Here is a 17690-nt window from a genome sequence, read left to right as displayed (position 1 = left end):
CCATATTTATATATTCCAAAAACAGCTTCTTGAGTTTTGTTGCATCGCGTGACTACCATATTGACATGTGCTCTCTGCTTGATAAATCAGACTGGACAGATTGCTAGTTTTATCAAAAAGTATCAGATTTTCATTTAATATAATTGAAATTCTGTACAACAACATTAAAAAGGAGTTTGTTGTTGACATCAAGTGACAGTTAGACTTCCGATGTCGTCGTTTGAGAATTGTGAAGTCATGTGACTAGTAATGCAAATGGCGAGTACAGGGTCAGGTTTTATCTATGCCGTGGTTTTTTTCTAGTCCTTATAATACTTGCCATTTGGAAGAAAATAAATTATTTTCCTATCGATTTCCTACAGATATAAGTTGATATAACATACATTTAAATTGTCTAGGCCCACTGGTAAGTGACTACCATATGTCACTACTGCATGGTGGCAGCAAATTCAAAACGTTCGATATAAAATTGAAATTAACTCACACCCAAATGTCCAAATATGAAAAATGGGGTGGAAATAATTGGAGGAAGCCCGGATCAAAAACGGACTGCTATTCGTTTTAAGCCAAATTTGTAGCCCATATTGTTGAATCTCGGAGCTGAAATGAGAAATTGTCGTCCCTTGTATTATATATTAAAAACGATACAAGCCTCTATATCGGTACAGGTTTGGGGATTGGTTTAATGAATTACAAGAAGACAAGTTGATTTAACAGGAAATTCAGTCCTTGTTTATACAACAGTATATAATTTTGAAGTTTTTTTGTAAAAACTGAAATCAACCCTTTTGAATTTTATTTTAATGATCGATTTTTAAGCAGATCGTTTTAAGGAGATTAAGTTGTTTGAAAAATCTTGTTTGGGTTTTATTGGCACAGATAAATTCAGGGTTAAACTCTTTTCGTTACTAGACAAGATTCTAAGTATTTGCGTTTATTTTTTAATACTGTAATAGTAAATGTTTACTTTTTATAACATACATACATACATACATACATACATACATACATACATATTGCTATAGAATTCTTTAGAATTAAAGGTTTGAAAAGAAACAAAACTAATTTATGTTCATTATGTTGTTCCCACTCAGCAGCATGATGCAGGTCAGCAAAATAAAGTTAGAATTTTTATTCTGTACATTGAAATGACTTTACATGCAATTTATAGGAATATAATCAAACTTGTTTCGTGTGATACATTTTGTGGTTTTGTACATGATCATCTTTTCTGACTTGTATGTTTTGGAGAGTCTTGAAAAATAAACATCTTTAGATTTAGAAAATGCATGTTTTATAATCAAATTTTACTTCAATTCCATTCAGAAATGGTCATATGTGAACCTTGAAAAATTAATTTCATCCTGGAAAAAGCCTGGAAATGACCTGGAAATTTATCGTTAGAAAAGCGTGAGAACCATGAAGAGATTGCTTACATGTACTTATCAAGAGTGTTTTAAGGAAGAGACCCTACACTCGTACTTTATCGACATTGTTTTAAAGAAGAGATCATAAACATGTACTTTATCGACAGTGTTTTAAGGTAGAGACCCTACATTTGTACTTTATCGACATTGTTTTAAAGAAGAGATCATAAACATGTACTTTATCGACAGTGTTTTAAGGAAGATATCATAGACATTTGCTTTATCGACAGTGTTTTAAGTAAGAGATCTTAGACATGTACTTTAATAACTAATTGGCTTAGTCTATGTCTGACCCTGTTGATGTTGAATATGATTTATCTTGGCAGGTGATTGGTTTGTGCAACCATAAGTCTTACAGAAATGATGACTAAATTAGTCTTATAGGATCATAGGAAAAATCACAAACATACAAACAAGCAGTTAAATGCAGATATCAGCTTGTTCAGGTTTGGTGCAGACTCTGCTTTTCATATTAGATTTGGTGGAGTTGGTCATTGAACCAGACTAACTTGATAGAGGTGCCACAGATATTGTCATGTGCACATGTTTTTAATGCAGAATGCCAGCAGTTTTTTCCAATGTTATCTAGACATGTTGTCCAATAAAAAATGATCTTATTATGTGCTCATTTTTTTCTCCGTTAACTTTGCATTGTCAGAATCATTCAGTATTTTATGATAATGAACTCATGCGCAACTTCATATTGCACTCTTAAAGGAACTACTTTCTGTTGTTAACAAACAATGGACACAGATGGCCAGCACTTTTTATAAACAAATCATGTTAACTCACATAGTAGGCAGTTTACATTTTGGTTGATTACATTTGTTTCTGAATGAACTAAAGCAGATGTTTTCATGGACTGCCACATACCAGCTGCTTTGCTACATTCCACGTTAACTTTTTTGATACAATGTTTCGGATTTAGGCGGGAGATGTCAGATGTAATAAAATTGCTGGTAATAAGAATGGCAAAAAATATACTTACAGTTTTAAATCTTGAATTTCCTATAGTAGTTCTGCAAATCCAAATTACATGATCCATGTCATGGGTTCTCAAGCTTCATTACACATTTCAAAATTGTACTGTATTTTTGAATATATTCCAAGTGCAGTTGCATTCTCCTTATTGCACTCAAAATGAAATAAACATTAAATTCGATAGTGTCTTTTTGATAATTGCAATTGAAAGACTTATTATTTTTACCACATTATGATTTTGAATATTCAATGGCAGAACAGAAACACTTGCAAATGTCAACACGCGTCTCCCTCACTACTTCAATCCAATGAATTTCATGTAGAATTTGCACAGATGAATCCAGTCCATGATCACAAAATTTCGTGGAATCAATAAAAATACCAAAATCTATTCATTCCAGATCAACTGAAAAAGATGTTGCAATGTGTATTCATTCACAATATGAATCTAAATTTTAATTTTAAAATGCCATTTTCTTTCAAGAGTTATGTCTAGCACGCGACTAAGTACAAATTTATCTGGGCGGAGTTATGTGCCCATTAATAATGTTGATGTTGTGTAATGATGAATCTGTGCTTGTGTATTTAGTTTGGAATACGGTGTACATTCACTTACTTTGTTTCTTCTTGTGTATTTTGTTTATATAATTAAACCTTAGGTAGAATAAATAAATGAGCATATAATTAAAAGGTTACTGCATTTGTATGGGAAAATATAAACTCGTTTTGTCGGAAGGATATACTGCACTCACAAGTTCGTGCAGTATTCATTCTGAAAACTCGTTCCTATTTTCCCATACAAATGCAGTAACCTATAATTACAGCATAGCGTCATAATAACAAATGGAACAAGAATCCACTAGTTGCAGATATGATATGAAACATAACTCGAACAACTTGTTGGATCGAACTAAGGAAAGACGTATATGAACGGATACCAAAACATCATTTTTTGGTGATGTGGAGGTGGCCGTGGTAGTATGGGTGCTGGATCGTGCAGGCAGGCGATAGTTGTCTTATCTCGCATTCAGAGGTCCTAGATTCAATATACTGCAATCCCAAGGTTGTGCTACATGTCTGCAGCATGATGCCTCAGTGCTAGACATCACTATAAACTGCCATGCTGTAGACATCATAGCGATATGACTGAAAACTTGCTAAAGCTATGTTAAAAATCCAAACCATACACACACACACATTTATTGGACATCATGTCTTGTCAGTTTAGGTATTGCTCAGTTATGTTTATTGGACATCATGTCTTGTCTATTTAGGTATTTCTTACAGTTATATTTATTGGACATCATGTCTTGTCTATTTAGGTATTTCTTACAGTTATGTTTATTGGACATCATGTCTTGTCTATTTAGGTATTTATTACAGTTATGTTTATTGGACATCATGCCTTGTCTATTTAGGTATTGCTTACAGTTTTTTGGACATCATGCCTTGTCAGTTTAGGTATTGCTCACAATTATATTTATTGGATATCATGACTTGTCAATTTGGGTTTTGCTCACAATTATATTTATTGGACATCTTGCTTTGTCTATTTAGGTATTTCTTACAGTTATATTTATTGGACATCATGCCTTGTCTATTTAGGTATTTCTTACAGTTATATTTATTGGACATCATGCCTTGCCAGATTGGGTATTGCTCATAATTATAGGGGTTCTATTTATGAGAAGTATATGAATGTATATGTAGTAAGGAAGCGACACGTAACTTCAAAGCTTTTATATCTTGATTTAAAAGTAGTATTAATTATTAAAAGTTTCGAAGAATAGACATATTTCAAGTGAACATACATTCTTGATTCTTAAGCATGAAATGTGAGTGGGGTATTGTTGGCATGTGCACTGCAAAACCATTTAAATCTTGGCACAAACATTGCTTGCCATTTAGAATCATTCTCATTCCATTTCTCCATTATCCCACTGCTTTCTCCTTATGGTGTTGTTTATTTGAGTATTTCTAACATAAACTGTTTTAGCAAGAGCTCTTGAACTCTGTGCATTGTCATTGAGTCAGATAACTTTAACTTTTTCTTCTAAAGTAATAATTGTTTATTTTCTTGGTGACTTGTTAAAGTTTTGTGACACTTTATTCTTATGATCCTAATTGTACAGTACTGCAATTTAATTATGCTGACAAAAACTTTTTTAGAGTTGACGACGAAACTTTTGTGGTTTAGTTGAAATACCTTGTTTTTAAAGGAAGCGATACACTTACTGTCACGAGATTTTTTGGCATACGTAGGCTAAATATAGCTTTTGTAGATTCACACACGAAGATTCACACACGAAGAGAATGTACCTTGAACAAAACAGGTTACCAGGCAATGAGCAAAAAATTATGTGACAGTACATGTGTAACTTCCTTTATACACAAAGCATTTCGTCTGCTCAAGAAAGATTTCATCGCATGATTAAATCGCAGTTGGCAGCAAATGAAGAAGTCATTACAAAAGATCAATATTTTATCATGTAAATGGAAAATTCTTAATTTAAAAGAAAAGTAAAAGTTTGTTAATTCGGTTGAAGAGTTCCAAACTTGTTGTTGGAAAGACTTGAAGAAACAACATAGTAACAGATAAGGAGAATATTCTGCATCAGTGGGAAAATAGAGTAAACAAAAAGAGAATGATTCTAGATGTTGGGCGATGTTTGCACCAAAATTTAAATGACAAGGATTTTGTATGGTTTTGCTCTGAATATGTCAAGATCATCCAAATTAAGAATTAGCAACTATTAATGTATATTTACAATTTGAAATGAATACGTTAAATGTTTTGAAGTTACATGTAACTTTCTTGCTTCATATACATACATATACTAATCACAAATATAGTCCCCCTTTGAATGGACACCCATTTTATAAGGCCACTTTCCTGGTGTATAAGGGTTGAAAATATATGAGGGTGACCACTGTACTACTATTTTTGTTCTTGCATGCCCATCTTTCTTTGCTTTACTGAATATCCATCTGTGTATCCAATACCACTATTAATCCTTAATTGCTAGGCAAATTTGGCTTTAAGTGGTCTAAAGCACCTGCTGTTACTGATCACTACAATCCCACCATTGTCAGTGTAGGTTCGAGTCATGTGTTGAAAAAAATGTGTATGTATGGGGTTTTCCCAGGTTCTTCATCTGCCAATTATACTGGCCGCCATGTTTAGCCTATCGTGTTCTGAAAAATGGCATTAAACCCACAATAACAACAACAAAACTTGTTAGCTATCTTGTCCACATGGTTATCTGGCCTACATGCTTAGCATGCAAACGAATGATATTATTTCTGTCTCCTTCATGTGAGGTCCCTGGGAAGGGTCAGAGATTAAATTTACTTAAATCTCATTTACGGTGATATATCCAAATAGTTTTTGACCAGTATTTGCATATGCAGTCATAGTTAGACAAATTAAATTATATTCAAAGGATTTGTTTTCTGTCATTGGGATGAGTGGAATGTCATTGGGATAATTTAAATGTCAGGGGTGGTTATATGAATAACAAGAATAGGGTATTCACCATGGAAATGGGATGAGTTGAATGTCAGGGTTGTAATATGAATAGAAAGTGTAGAGTATTCACCATGGAAATGGGATGAGTTTAATGTCAGGTGTAGTAATATGAATACAAAGTATAGGGTATTCACCATGTGAATGGGATGAGTTGAATGTTAGGGGTGGTAATATGAATAAAAAGGCACAGTGTAGAAGTATCTTTGTTTAGTTTTTCAGATGTATGATATGCAGTTAATCCATCACTGTTGATAGAGTGTCATCCAGTCCAGTCATTTTCCATTGCAAAGTGATAACAATAAGTTCATCCAGCCCCATGTGCATGCATTAGGTTTGGTGGTGCAATTCTTGCAAGCCTTGTAAATTAACCTTTGATATTGCCTCATGTGTCTTTAAACTCATGCACAATTAACACATATAGGATATAAAACTATGCATGTCTAATATAAAAAAATATGAGATAGAGCAATAAAATGGGAAATTCTTTAAGTATGATAATTATTATTTTCTCCACAGAGCAGCTGCAGCAAGGTGTAGACAGAAAAGGAAGCAGTGGATTGTAAACTTGGAAAGAAAAGCCGAGGAATTGACATCTACTAATACCAGGCTACAGGTGTTATGAACTATCATCAATTTGTGGCATGGAAGGTTTTAATCTGTCAAAGCCAGTAGAATATGTCTATCTTGTGTTAATAAAGATATTGTGTTTTAAAAAGGGCCCTTTCTATATATACCTTTACTGGCCTTTTGACGTTAAAAGCCTAGGTAAGATATATAAATGAACATAACTCATAGCAGTCCTGAGAGAAAACGATTAGCAGTGGTTACCTCCCTTGCAATTGCTAGATTTACTGGCAATCAATGAAGATCTGTTGGGCTAGCAACATTAATGGCAATTCATAAGGATCTGTGGGGCTAGCAACATTAATGGCAATCCTTCAAGATCTGTTGGGCTAGCACCATTAATGCCAATTCATAAGGATCTGTGGGGCTAGCAACATCAATGGCAATCCTTCAAGATCTGTTGGGCTAGCAACATTAATGGCAATTCATAAGGATATGTTGGGCTAGCAGCATTAGTATAAATCCTTCAAGATCAGTTGGGCTAGCACCATTAATGGCAATTCATAAGGATCTGTGGGGCTAGCAACATTAATGGCAATCCTTCAAGATCTGTTGGGCTAGCAACATTAATGGCAATTCATAAGGATATGTTGGGCTAGCAGCATTAGTATCAATCCTTCAAGATCTGTTGGGCTAGCACCATTAATGGCAATTCATAAGGATCTGTGGGGCTAGCAACATTAATGGCAGTCCTTCAAGATCTGTTGGGCTAGCAACATTAATGGCAATTCATAAGGATATGTTGGGCTAGCAGCATTAGTATCAATCCTTCAAGATCTGTTGGGCTAGCACCATTAATGGAAATTCATAAGGATCTTTGGGGCTAGCAACATTAATGGCAATCCTTCAAAATCTGTTGGGGCTAGCAACATTAATGGCAATTCATAAGGATATGTTGAGCTAGCAGCATTAATGGCAATCCTTTAAGATTTGTTGGGGCTAGCAGCATTAATGGCAATTCATAAGGATCTGTTGGGCTAGCAACATTAATGGCAATCCATCACGATCTGTTGGGCTAGCAGCATTAGGCTTACTATGAAACTGTAGGTGAGATAGTAGCACCAACATCATTGCCAGGTTGATAACATAAACTCTTTATATTAAACTAAGTAGTGTAATGGAACAATAGCAAGACCAATGAATCCGATGAAGATATGGAGGGTATCACAACATTTTATTTCTACTCAATAGATTAGGAAGAACTTAATGCATCAAAGCCAAAATTCTTTGTGAGGCTTTCCATTTGGAAATCTATGGTTTGATTTTTTATAGTTTTCCTGTAGAACTCTAAGGAGTTATGGCCATTGTTTCAATATGGTCTTGAGCATTGGCAGGTGCATCTGTGTTGCATGGATGCATTTCTTGTAAAGAACTTTGTATTTAGTTCGATTTCTCAGGCATACATTATAGCAGTGTGATGAAATTTGTCAGATATTTCAGTGTGTAATAAGTCAGTTCCTTAGTATGTCACTTTGACCTTTAGCTCACTATAAAGTTACTTTGGGGCAAATTTGTTTATTATCCAATTAATTAATTCATATTACAGTCATGACACTGTTTATATTACTAGTGTATGACAGATGGTTATCAGATGTATCTTATTTAGCAATATTACATTGCTTCAGAATTAGGTCACTGTGAGATATTGATGAAGTTCTTTAATTAATTGTCTAAATGTTTGTTTCCTGTTTACAGGGTGAGTGTAACCAGTTGCGAACAGAAGTCGCCCAGCTGAAGTCACTTCTCCTGGCTCACAAAGACTGTCCCATCACTCTCCAGCAGCAGGTCCCACAACACACTACATGTAAGTCTGAGTATTATACACCCAGCTTGTGACTTCCAGGCAGATAATGGTTACCATTGTACAAATAATATCCAATATGTTTGTTACGTAGCATTATGTCACTGCAGGTCCCACAACACACTACATGTAAGTCTGAGTATTATACACCCAGCTTGTGACTTCCAGGCAGATAATGGTTACCATTGTACAAATAATATCCAATATGTTTATTACGTAGCATTATGTCACAACAGGTCTATTTTGACAAAAAAGTATGTCAAATCATGTTACACTATTTATGTGCAATTCAGCCATAAAAATATTTAAAATAAGGTTTCTCTTCAAATATAATTGTATTCACTTTAATTTTTTGAAAAGTGAATGTAATTCTAGGTTACTGCATTTGTATGGGAAAATATGAATGTTTTTTTTCTGAGTAATACTGCCTGACCTTTATCATCTCAGCTTTCAAATGAATGAAACAACTTGCACTGTTCATTCACAAACAGATCTAATCAACCAAAAGCTATAGATTCTTTGACATGAGTGTACATGGTTTTGTTAACAAAGTAGTTACTAATACACTTTACTGTTTTTAGGCATACATGTTAAGCAATATGAAGCCATGCAATATGGAAAAATACTACATACATCTGACAATTAAACTTAATGGAGAAAAAAATGAGCATATAATAATACCATTCTTGTTATCAAGTTACAGAATGTGTACTGTTGGATATTGTATTTTATATTAGCTCACCCATTGTACTTTGGTCTGGCCATCAATGTTCAACACTAAAGCACTATACTATGTAAAATGTACTGAAATTATTTACTGCACTCACCAAGCTGGCAGCGGATTGGAGTATTTCTCTCATAGGAAGATTATGGACATTGCTGTTTATGGATTGTCAGAAGTTAAATGTCCTACTGACCAATCCTATTAAAAGTTTACTGTGACTCAATTCAAAACCAATACTATACTTTCAGTTTGTCAGGCACATGCTCATTTCAAAACCAGAACTGTACTGTGTGTCAGACACATACTCATTTCAAAACCAGAACTGTACTGTGATTGTGTCTGACACATACTCATTTCAAAACAAAAATTGTACTGTGAGTGTGTCAGGCACATGCTCATTTCAAAACCAAAACTGTACTGTGAGTGTGTCAAACACATACTCATTTCATAACTAAAACAGTACTGAGTCTTTGTCAGACCAATACTCCCATACTCATTTCATAACCTAAACTGTACTGTGAGTTTGTCAGACAAATGTTCATTTCATAACCAGAACTCTACTATCAGCTTATGAAACCCACACTCCCATACTCATTTCATAACCAAAACTATACTGTGAGTTTGTCAGACACATACTCGTTTCATAACCAGAACTCTACTGTCAGTTTATGAGACCCACACTTCCATACTCATTTCATAACCAAAACTGTACTGAGTGTTTGTTAGATCCATACTCGTTTCATAACCAAAACTGTACTGTGAGTTGTCAGATCCATACTTATTTCTAACTAAAATGGTTCTGTGAATTTGTAAGACCCATTACCAAGACTGATTTGACATGTAGTCATCTGTGGTACACAAAGCCTATCATGTCATTCCATCAGCACTTAAGTTAAACAAGTAATCAGTAACCAGCTCCACTATGTCACCTCTCAGACAGTTTAAACTATTCACTGTATGCCAGTTTAATGCAAATTCTAACATGATACTGTTTTCTTGGTTCGGCTGTTGATATGTAGTCATGAAGTCTTTGAGGCAGCATACTGTATTCAGAAGGAATCTCAGAATAACATCAGTAGTATTTCTAAAATAACAGGACCAAGGGACCAGCCAAATAAATTTTCCTGGATGGTCAGAATGTGCTTATTATGAAAGATATATTTAATAAATACTGGACAAAATATGTATAAAAATTAGATGTGGGCTTCAGCTTAAGCTTATCATTGGATAAATACAGTACTTAACCTTGCATATATTAGAATCAAACCCAGTACTATAGTGGTGTAAAGCAAGCTCATTAATACTTATTATCATCCAGATAGCTTTTGTACCTAAATGATTCAGACCATACAGTGTAATTATGTTTGTCTGGTGAAAAGCTCCAGTTTTGTACAAAACTGTTGGCAACATTACAAAGGATATCTGTGTTTGGTAATAAGCTCACCTTCTATGTTTTGACATGTATTATGCTGGACCCGTTCTCTTATTACTGTTTGAATGTCTGTCTTTTTTTTCATATCTATGTACCTAGCACAAGTCAAGTTTTAGGCCAGTTTTCAGGCACTGTACTAGGGCATCCATGTTGTTAGAATACATTGCATCAGATTGCAACGTACAGATGGACTCTTACCCAATCCTTTCACAAGCCAACTACCACCATATCAAATCTTGCAAAAGGGGATTTGATTTATATTACAGATTATGAGCATATATTTTAAGGATTTTTGTATTGATACTTCTTAAACAATATTAAAACACTTTTAATCTAATATTTTTATATTGTAATACTTCATGTTAACATTTATTTTGAAGGGTTTTATTTCTAACGTTTTTGTGCAATCTTTCATATTATATATTTAGAACTTTACCTTTAATTTGCACAATATAGTTATTATTGTACTTATGTGATTTACATACATCTCCAGTTACAGACACTTATGAATCTTAAAAGAAGTGCAGACTGTCACATAGGCATATGTAGAAAACTAGACAGGATCTACTTTTTACACACTTGCATGTCTCACAAAATGATCTCCACAGAATTAAGCATCATGTCTGTTTGCAACACATGGGCAGTTATTGGACAAACAATGCATTACTCTGTGTAAATGAGTCAGATAAATTAGAAGTAATGAAAGTATATTAGAAGTAATGAAAGTATATTTAACTTTGTATCAATTTTATAGCAAGCATAAATGTCTCAAAGACAAAAAAAGTATAGCTTATTTTATCATGCTTTCTCTGAAAGAACTTCTGACTGAGTTATTTCCCCTGGTGATTAATTGACCGATTGCAAAGGGACATAACCTTTATTAAAACCACTGAGTCACCCGAACTAACTAATCAGATCTCATTAGCATGGCACTTTCTTTAAAATATTAACATGTAATTTATCATAAATTATGGATTTACAGTGAAAATTTCAAAAAAAGTTGAAAATGGCAGAGATAAATGTCTTCAATTCAAATGCAGCTTTTTTAAAACAAAAAAAAACACTACTTGTATATGGTATATATGATTGATCCAGAATTGTAGATACTTTAATCATTAACATTACATAATTAAAGGAAATATTTCTTTCCATTTCTAGCATGTGTTGCATTTCTTTGTGTGTGTGTGTGAGTATGTATCTATATATATATATATAAGATAGTTATATGTGTGTGTGTATATATATAGTTATATCTAGTTGTATAATCATATATATATATATGTGTTTGTGTGTGTATACATATATATATATATATATATATAGTTATATGAATATGAAGCAGAGAAGTTAGCTTCAGAAAAACATATTGTTTTTAAAAAAAATACATGTAATAAATAAAGTTCTCCATTATCTACCACTGAAAAACATTTTAAATAGTTTGCATGTTGGATAAGGAAAAAAGGCTACTGTTTTGGGGGTTTGGAAGTTCATGGTCACAGCAACTGAAAGAAAAATAATTTCCATGCAGACATTTTAATTCCTTATTACATCCTGGAGCTAACTTTATGAATTGATTGTGATATAAGCCTGTTAATTTGGAGGTCATAATATAAAATATCAAGGTCATTAACTGAAAGGAGAAACATTATCATTAGTTCTACATCACACACCTGGACCAAGCTTTGTGGATAGTTTGTACTTAGGATAGGACAAAGCCTTTCAGTTTGAGGGTTATAAGATTAAAGGTCAGGATCATTTTGCATCAAAGAGAAATGGATTTTGCACAGTAGCCTTTATTCTGAAATAAGTTTTTTGAACAAACTATATCAATGGCTTGGCACATATCTTAACAAAGAAAATTATAGATTTAAAGGTTAGAGGTTAAAGGTTAGAGTAAAATAGCATCATAAGAGTTGTTGTTTAATATTTTAAGTCAGTAACATTTTTCTTTCAGATAACTTATTAAATGATCCAGTCCCAGTAACTAGCTTGGTCAGTGGAAATCGAGTTCTTAGCACATCTTCAGGTCTTACACCAAGTACTGTCATATCTTCAATCCAAAGGGTTTCAGTGGCAACCAACATAGGGACACCTAGCACCATTACCATGATACCCACTGTAGTAACACCTAACCTAAACATCTTTACAAAAGGAGATGATGATGATGATGATGACAGTGATGATGATGATGATGAGTCCTGACCAAGGCTTAACCATTGGACATTGAACTCAGCATGAATTAGTGATTACTGCATGTATTGAACCATGTGCTTAAGAGACCATTTAACTTCTTGGATGCAAGCATTTATAAATCCTTGAAAATATTATCCCTTTATAATTCCTACTGCTTTATTTTTGCTGTTCTGTCCATGACCATTGTGATAATGTCAAGACAACCAACTTGAGGATGACGAAAAGGACCAAGTGAAATCATATTATTTTCTACTGGAGTTAATGTAATGCACATGTGTTTAAAGAAGCACACATTTTTATATGTATAGTTCATATAATTGCCTTGTGAAACTATCAAATTCACCAAACATTAACTAAATGTGCATCAGCAATGCAAAAGTGTGTTTGTAAAATGTTTATATGCATATCATTCCCTTTACTCTTCTGTTCTTCTGTTGTTCTTCTGTATGGTGTCTTAGATTCTGTTGGTAATGAAGAAAGAACTGTTCCATTTAGAAATGCATGATACCCAGGAAAGACATTTGTTTTGGCGGTGGTGAGGTGGGGTGGGCAGGGGTGGGGGTTATATTGTAAATATCTAAATGTCAACCAGGGTACTTTGGTTACTCAAAATTCATGCTGAAAATCCTATACTGTTCTAACCTAAAAATCTATGGGTATCTATTGAAAGCATTTTAAAGTATCCATTTATCCTTTACTTAAGCAGCTCTAAGTTTATAGCACTGAATACAATTGTTGGCTTTTAATTTTTTCAGTACTACATTAAGTGTAAACAAATAAAGAGTAATGAAATTAATGTACATAACATAAGCAAATTACAGCAGCATGCTTTTCTGTTTTGCCAGTAATTACTATTCATAAGATCAATCAAATAATGTTGCATGCTTTTCTCTATTGACAGTAATTATGCTACATAACAACAGTCAAGTGCAGTTGCATGCTTTTCTCTATTGCCGCTAATTACTCTACATAACATCATCAATCAAATACTTTGGCATGCTTTTCTGTGTTTTTAGTAATTACTGTACACAACATCAAGCAAGTACTTTGGCATGCTTTTCTGTGTTTTAGTAATTACTGCACATAACATCAATCAAGTACTTTGGCAGGCTTTTCTGTGTTTTTAGTAATTACTGTACATAACATCAATCAAGTACTTTGGCAGGCTTTTCTGTGTTTTTAGTAATTACTGTACATAACATCAATCAAGTACTTTGGCAGGCTTTTCTGTGTTTTTAGTAATTACTGTACATAACATCAATCAAGTACTTTGGCAGGCTTTTATGTGTTTTTAGTAATTACTGTACATAACATCAATCAAGTACTTTGGCAGGCTTTCTGTGTTTTTAGTAATTACTGTACATAACATCAATCATGTTGCATACTTTCTTTGTTGTCAGTAATTACTGTTCATAACATCAATCAAGTACTGTTGCCTTCTTTACTGTACATCAGTCAAGTACTATTGTGTGCTTTTCTGTAATGCCAGTAATTACTGTGCATCCACTGACAAAGTTCCCTGATGGACTGCAAGCCCTGCACCTTGCTGATGATGACACTGTTAAATGGCTGGACATGCACTGCACACGATAAATAAATGATAATAAATAGCTGTGCATATGCATCAGTCAAGTGCTGTTATATGTTTGTCTGTGTTGCAAGTAATTACTGTACATAACATTAATTAAATACTGTTGCATGCTTCTATGTAATTGCCAGTAATTGCTGTACATAATAGCATCCAAGTAATGTTGCAGTCTATTGTGTGTTGCCAGTAACTACTGTAATAACATCAGTCAAGTACAGTTGTATGCTTTGCTATGTCAGATAATTACTGTACATTACAATAGTAAAGTACTGTTGAACGCTCTTTTGTGATACCTGAAATTCTTGAAATTACAAACTTCGACATTTTTATCATTTTATCAAGCAATCGGCTTCAGTAGCAACTTTATATGACACCCTTGGACAAAAATGTTGATGTTTTGGGCGATGATCTGGTTACCAAAATAAATCCTAATTAGTATGAAAATTTATGATGTACCAGTTTGATTGAAGGTCATGTCCAAAATGACCTTTTGATTAGTGAACACAAAAATAACAGCAGTGAATGAGTTTCCTGCAACAAACTATAACTTTGTTGATGGAACATAAATTTAAATGTTTATTAACAGTGGTTAAATATATTACTACGGAAGTATTAATTAGTACCAGGTTTATTCAGACATTAACATCAGTACCGATATTTTAGATTCCTACATGGTTTCCTTGCTTCCAGAAAAATGGCAGAAAGTATGGAGAAAGAACAAGTATGCTTTTTTCTGACAGGAAAAAACCTCTAATTTTGCAAATATTTATCAGAGTCGTGTCAGAATAGGGAATTTTCAACTTGTACTTGATTACAGAAACAAAGTATGTAATTGAGTCATAATTGAGCTGATTGCATGTTAAATTTATTGATTTCTTACCAGATTTTTTGGAGGTTACAGAACTCCATAGTCAGTTGAGGTACAATTTCTGTATGGATTATTTGGTTGTTGCCTTACATATATTTGTATTGTTGTATTTGTATTGTCATTCCAATCACCCAGGCAATCATATTGGTCAAGTCAGTTGGTTACATCCTAGTTAGTTTCATATTAGTATCTTTTCATATGTATAAGATACTAATGCCACTAATTGTGCCAACTTAATGTCTGCAACATGTGATCTCAAAAAGTTTGAGATAAAAATAAAGAAGTTTATCTTCTCCAATTCCACTTTTAGTATTAAAATAACAAAGCTGTGTTGTGCTAAATCTTTGCATATTATTTGGCAGTCCGTACTATGAACATAGTGTTCAACAATGTTACCAACTGCAACCTTTGCCACCACTCATGCTCCCAACTAATCTTTGTGGTGAATTTTCTATCAGACACTGCAAAATACATAGACGTCTTCTTACTCCTTGGGCAGTTCTCAGTGCCAAATCCCACACATTGGCTATGCTTGACATTGATGCATTATATATATTTATTTATTTGATCAAAATTTAAAACAACCCTTATCTAGATAGAAAACATTACTAATACCAACATATGCAAATTAGTAGAATAAAGTTGACAGTTTTTTTAAGTACATTTTAATGCAAAATTTTAATCTGTAATTGTTATACTTGTTTCTAGTGATAAATCTGTGGTTTAGTACATGGTCATATGTCTAATTAACTCTTGAACCCAAAAATTAATTTTTTTTTCAATTAAAAATGCACATTTCCAAAGCCCAATATTTGTTTGCTGTTGAGTAGCATTCATAAATGTACAATGAGAACCTCATTCAGGAAAAAAACGGAAATGTTTTGTCTCAATTAGTGCAGTCCAACGGTGTTGATATATGTAACATTAAGATGTGTTTTTAATAAAGTTTGAAGGGGGTTGGGGTGGATTTAATGCCATTTTAGGACGATAGGATATACATAGCAGTCATTATATTTTGTGAAGGAAGAACCCAGGGAAGAACCAATGACCTGCAGGAAGCTACTGGCAAACTTTATCCTATATCTACATTGGCTGAGCCTGAGGCTTGAACCCATGAGGATGGAAGTAATATGTCAGTGATCTGTAAAAGGTGAGCACTTTTGACCACTCAGCCACTGAGGTGGGGGGTGTCATAAACTTATGTGATGGAATAGTTACTGTTCTTTTCTTTTCAGTACCTGTTAGTGACATGTAGAGTATATTCTTTCAAATTCATAAGTTTTTGTTTTGATAATGCTTGAATGAGAAAGCATACTGACACATTTGATATTGTGTTCAGTATTGTTACCTAGCTATAGATATGAATTATGTACTGAGAAAAAGTTTCAATGCAATGAAGAAATTGCAATCCAAATATGATAGTTATGATGCTGTAAAAGTGTGAAAATATGATCCACTAATAAAACCTGTTTATAAAGCTCATGTTCTTGACTATGTCTACATTTACTGTTAAAGTTAAGATGCAGACCTGTATAGTTCCTTGTACAATACATTAGCATTGTTACTACACAAAGACCATGCCCATTTTCATTTCTCCTAAATTTAAGTTGATCTTCAAGAGCCAACAGAATGGTATGTATTGTGACATTGTTACTGCATGGTGTAAGTGTTTGGCATATTTAATTCTGTCATAAACTATATCTGCCTGCCATTACCTATTGATATGGGTGGGTACCTTTTCCAATCACTGCCATCTCACCCCTGTCCACATGGGTTCAAGTCTTAGGCTTAGTCAGTGTCAGTGTCGGTATGTGAGAAAGCTTGATTGTAGCTTCCCATAAGTCAGTGGTTCTTACTAGGCTTTTCCACAGTTATTCCTCCACCAGCTATACTGGCTGTATTGTATTGTGTATTGAAAGTGTGTTAGACCCACAATAATGATCCAGCAGAACTGAGTCAGTAGTTGTTATTTGAGCATAACGATTTGTAAAATGTTGAAATATTGATCTGTTTTAAGAAGATCAGATTTTTTTCACTTAATGAGGGTTAAAAAAGTCCAATTCTATTTTTTTTTAAAATTAAGAATGGTTTGTGTGCATTTTCCTGAATTTCTCACAATTGAATGTCTGTATATAAGAAAGGATCATTACATGGAATAGGTGAAAAAGTACTCTGGCACTGATCAGCTATAAAATAATAGCAAATTCAGTATTGAAATATTTATTAAATTTGTCAAGATCTGATGACCACTGATCCATCCAAACAAATACACAAAGAAAAGTATTTGTTACCGAGGGATTTTTTAAATATTTTATCATACCTGACTTTAAGGTCAGGTGAACTTACGGTATGATACTTGTGTATTTTCCGAGTGCATTGTCTTTTCATGGTCACTATTTACAACTTATTGTAAAACTCTGCTTGGCCAATTCGTACATGACTTTACAGATAACATTCCTTTTAGATTTCTTCTTTGGACGCTGATCTGTCAATTTGGCATTTCAAACAGAATTTGACAAAATT

At 33.6% G+C, this 17690-nt stretch overlaps 1 protein-coding gene across 3 annotated transcripts in view; it reads left to right on the top strand.

The window, feature by feature from the left end:
- Positions 1-16649, top strand: part of LOC149769965 (cyclic AMP-dependent transcription factor ATF-2-like) — a 65960-nt gene extending 49311 nt beyond the window's left edge. For all 3 annotated transcript variants that reach the window (XM_089949614.1, XM_089949613.1, XM_089949615.1), the window contains 3 exons: positions 6454-6550; positions 8257-8365; positions 12473-16649. In XM_089949614.1, the coding sequence (XP_089805740.1) occupies positions 6454-6550; positions 8257-8365; positions 12473-12720 (454 nt within the window). In that variant the 3' untranslated portion in view covers positions 12721-16649. The remainder of the gene's footprint in view (positions 1-6453; positions 6551-8256; positions 8366-12472) is intronic.
- The last annotated feature ends 1041 nt before the right edge of the window (positions 16650-17690 follow it).

This window comes from Sinohyriopsis cumingii, unplaced genomic scaffold (genome assembly GCF_028554795.1).
Source record: "Sinohyriopsis cumingii isolate HCF-2022 unplaced genomic scaffold, ASM2855479v2 utg002917l, whole genome shotgun sequence".
NCBI classification, from domain to species: Eukaryota; Metazoa; Mollusca; class Bivalvia; order Unionida; family Unionidae; genus Sinohyriopsis; species Sinohyriopsis cumingii.
Note: the sequence above shows the minus strand (reverse complement) of the source record. Positions and strands in the feature narration are given on the sequence as shown.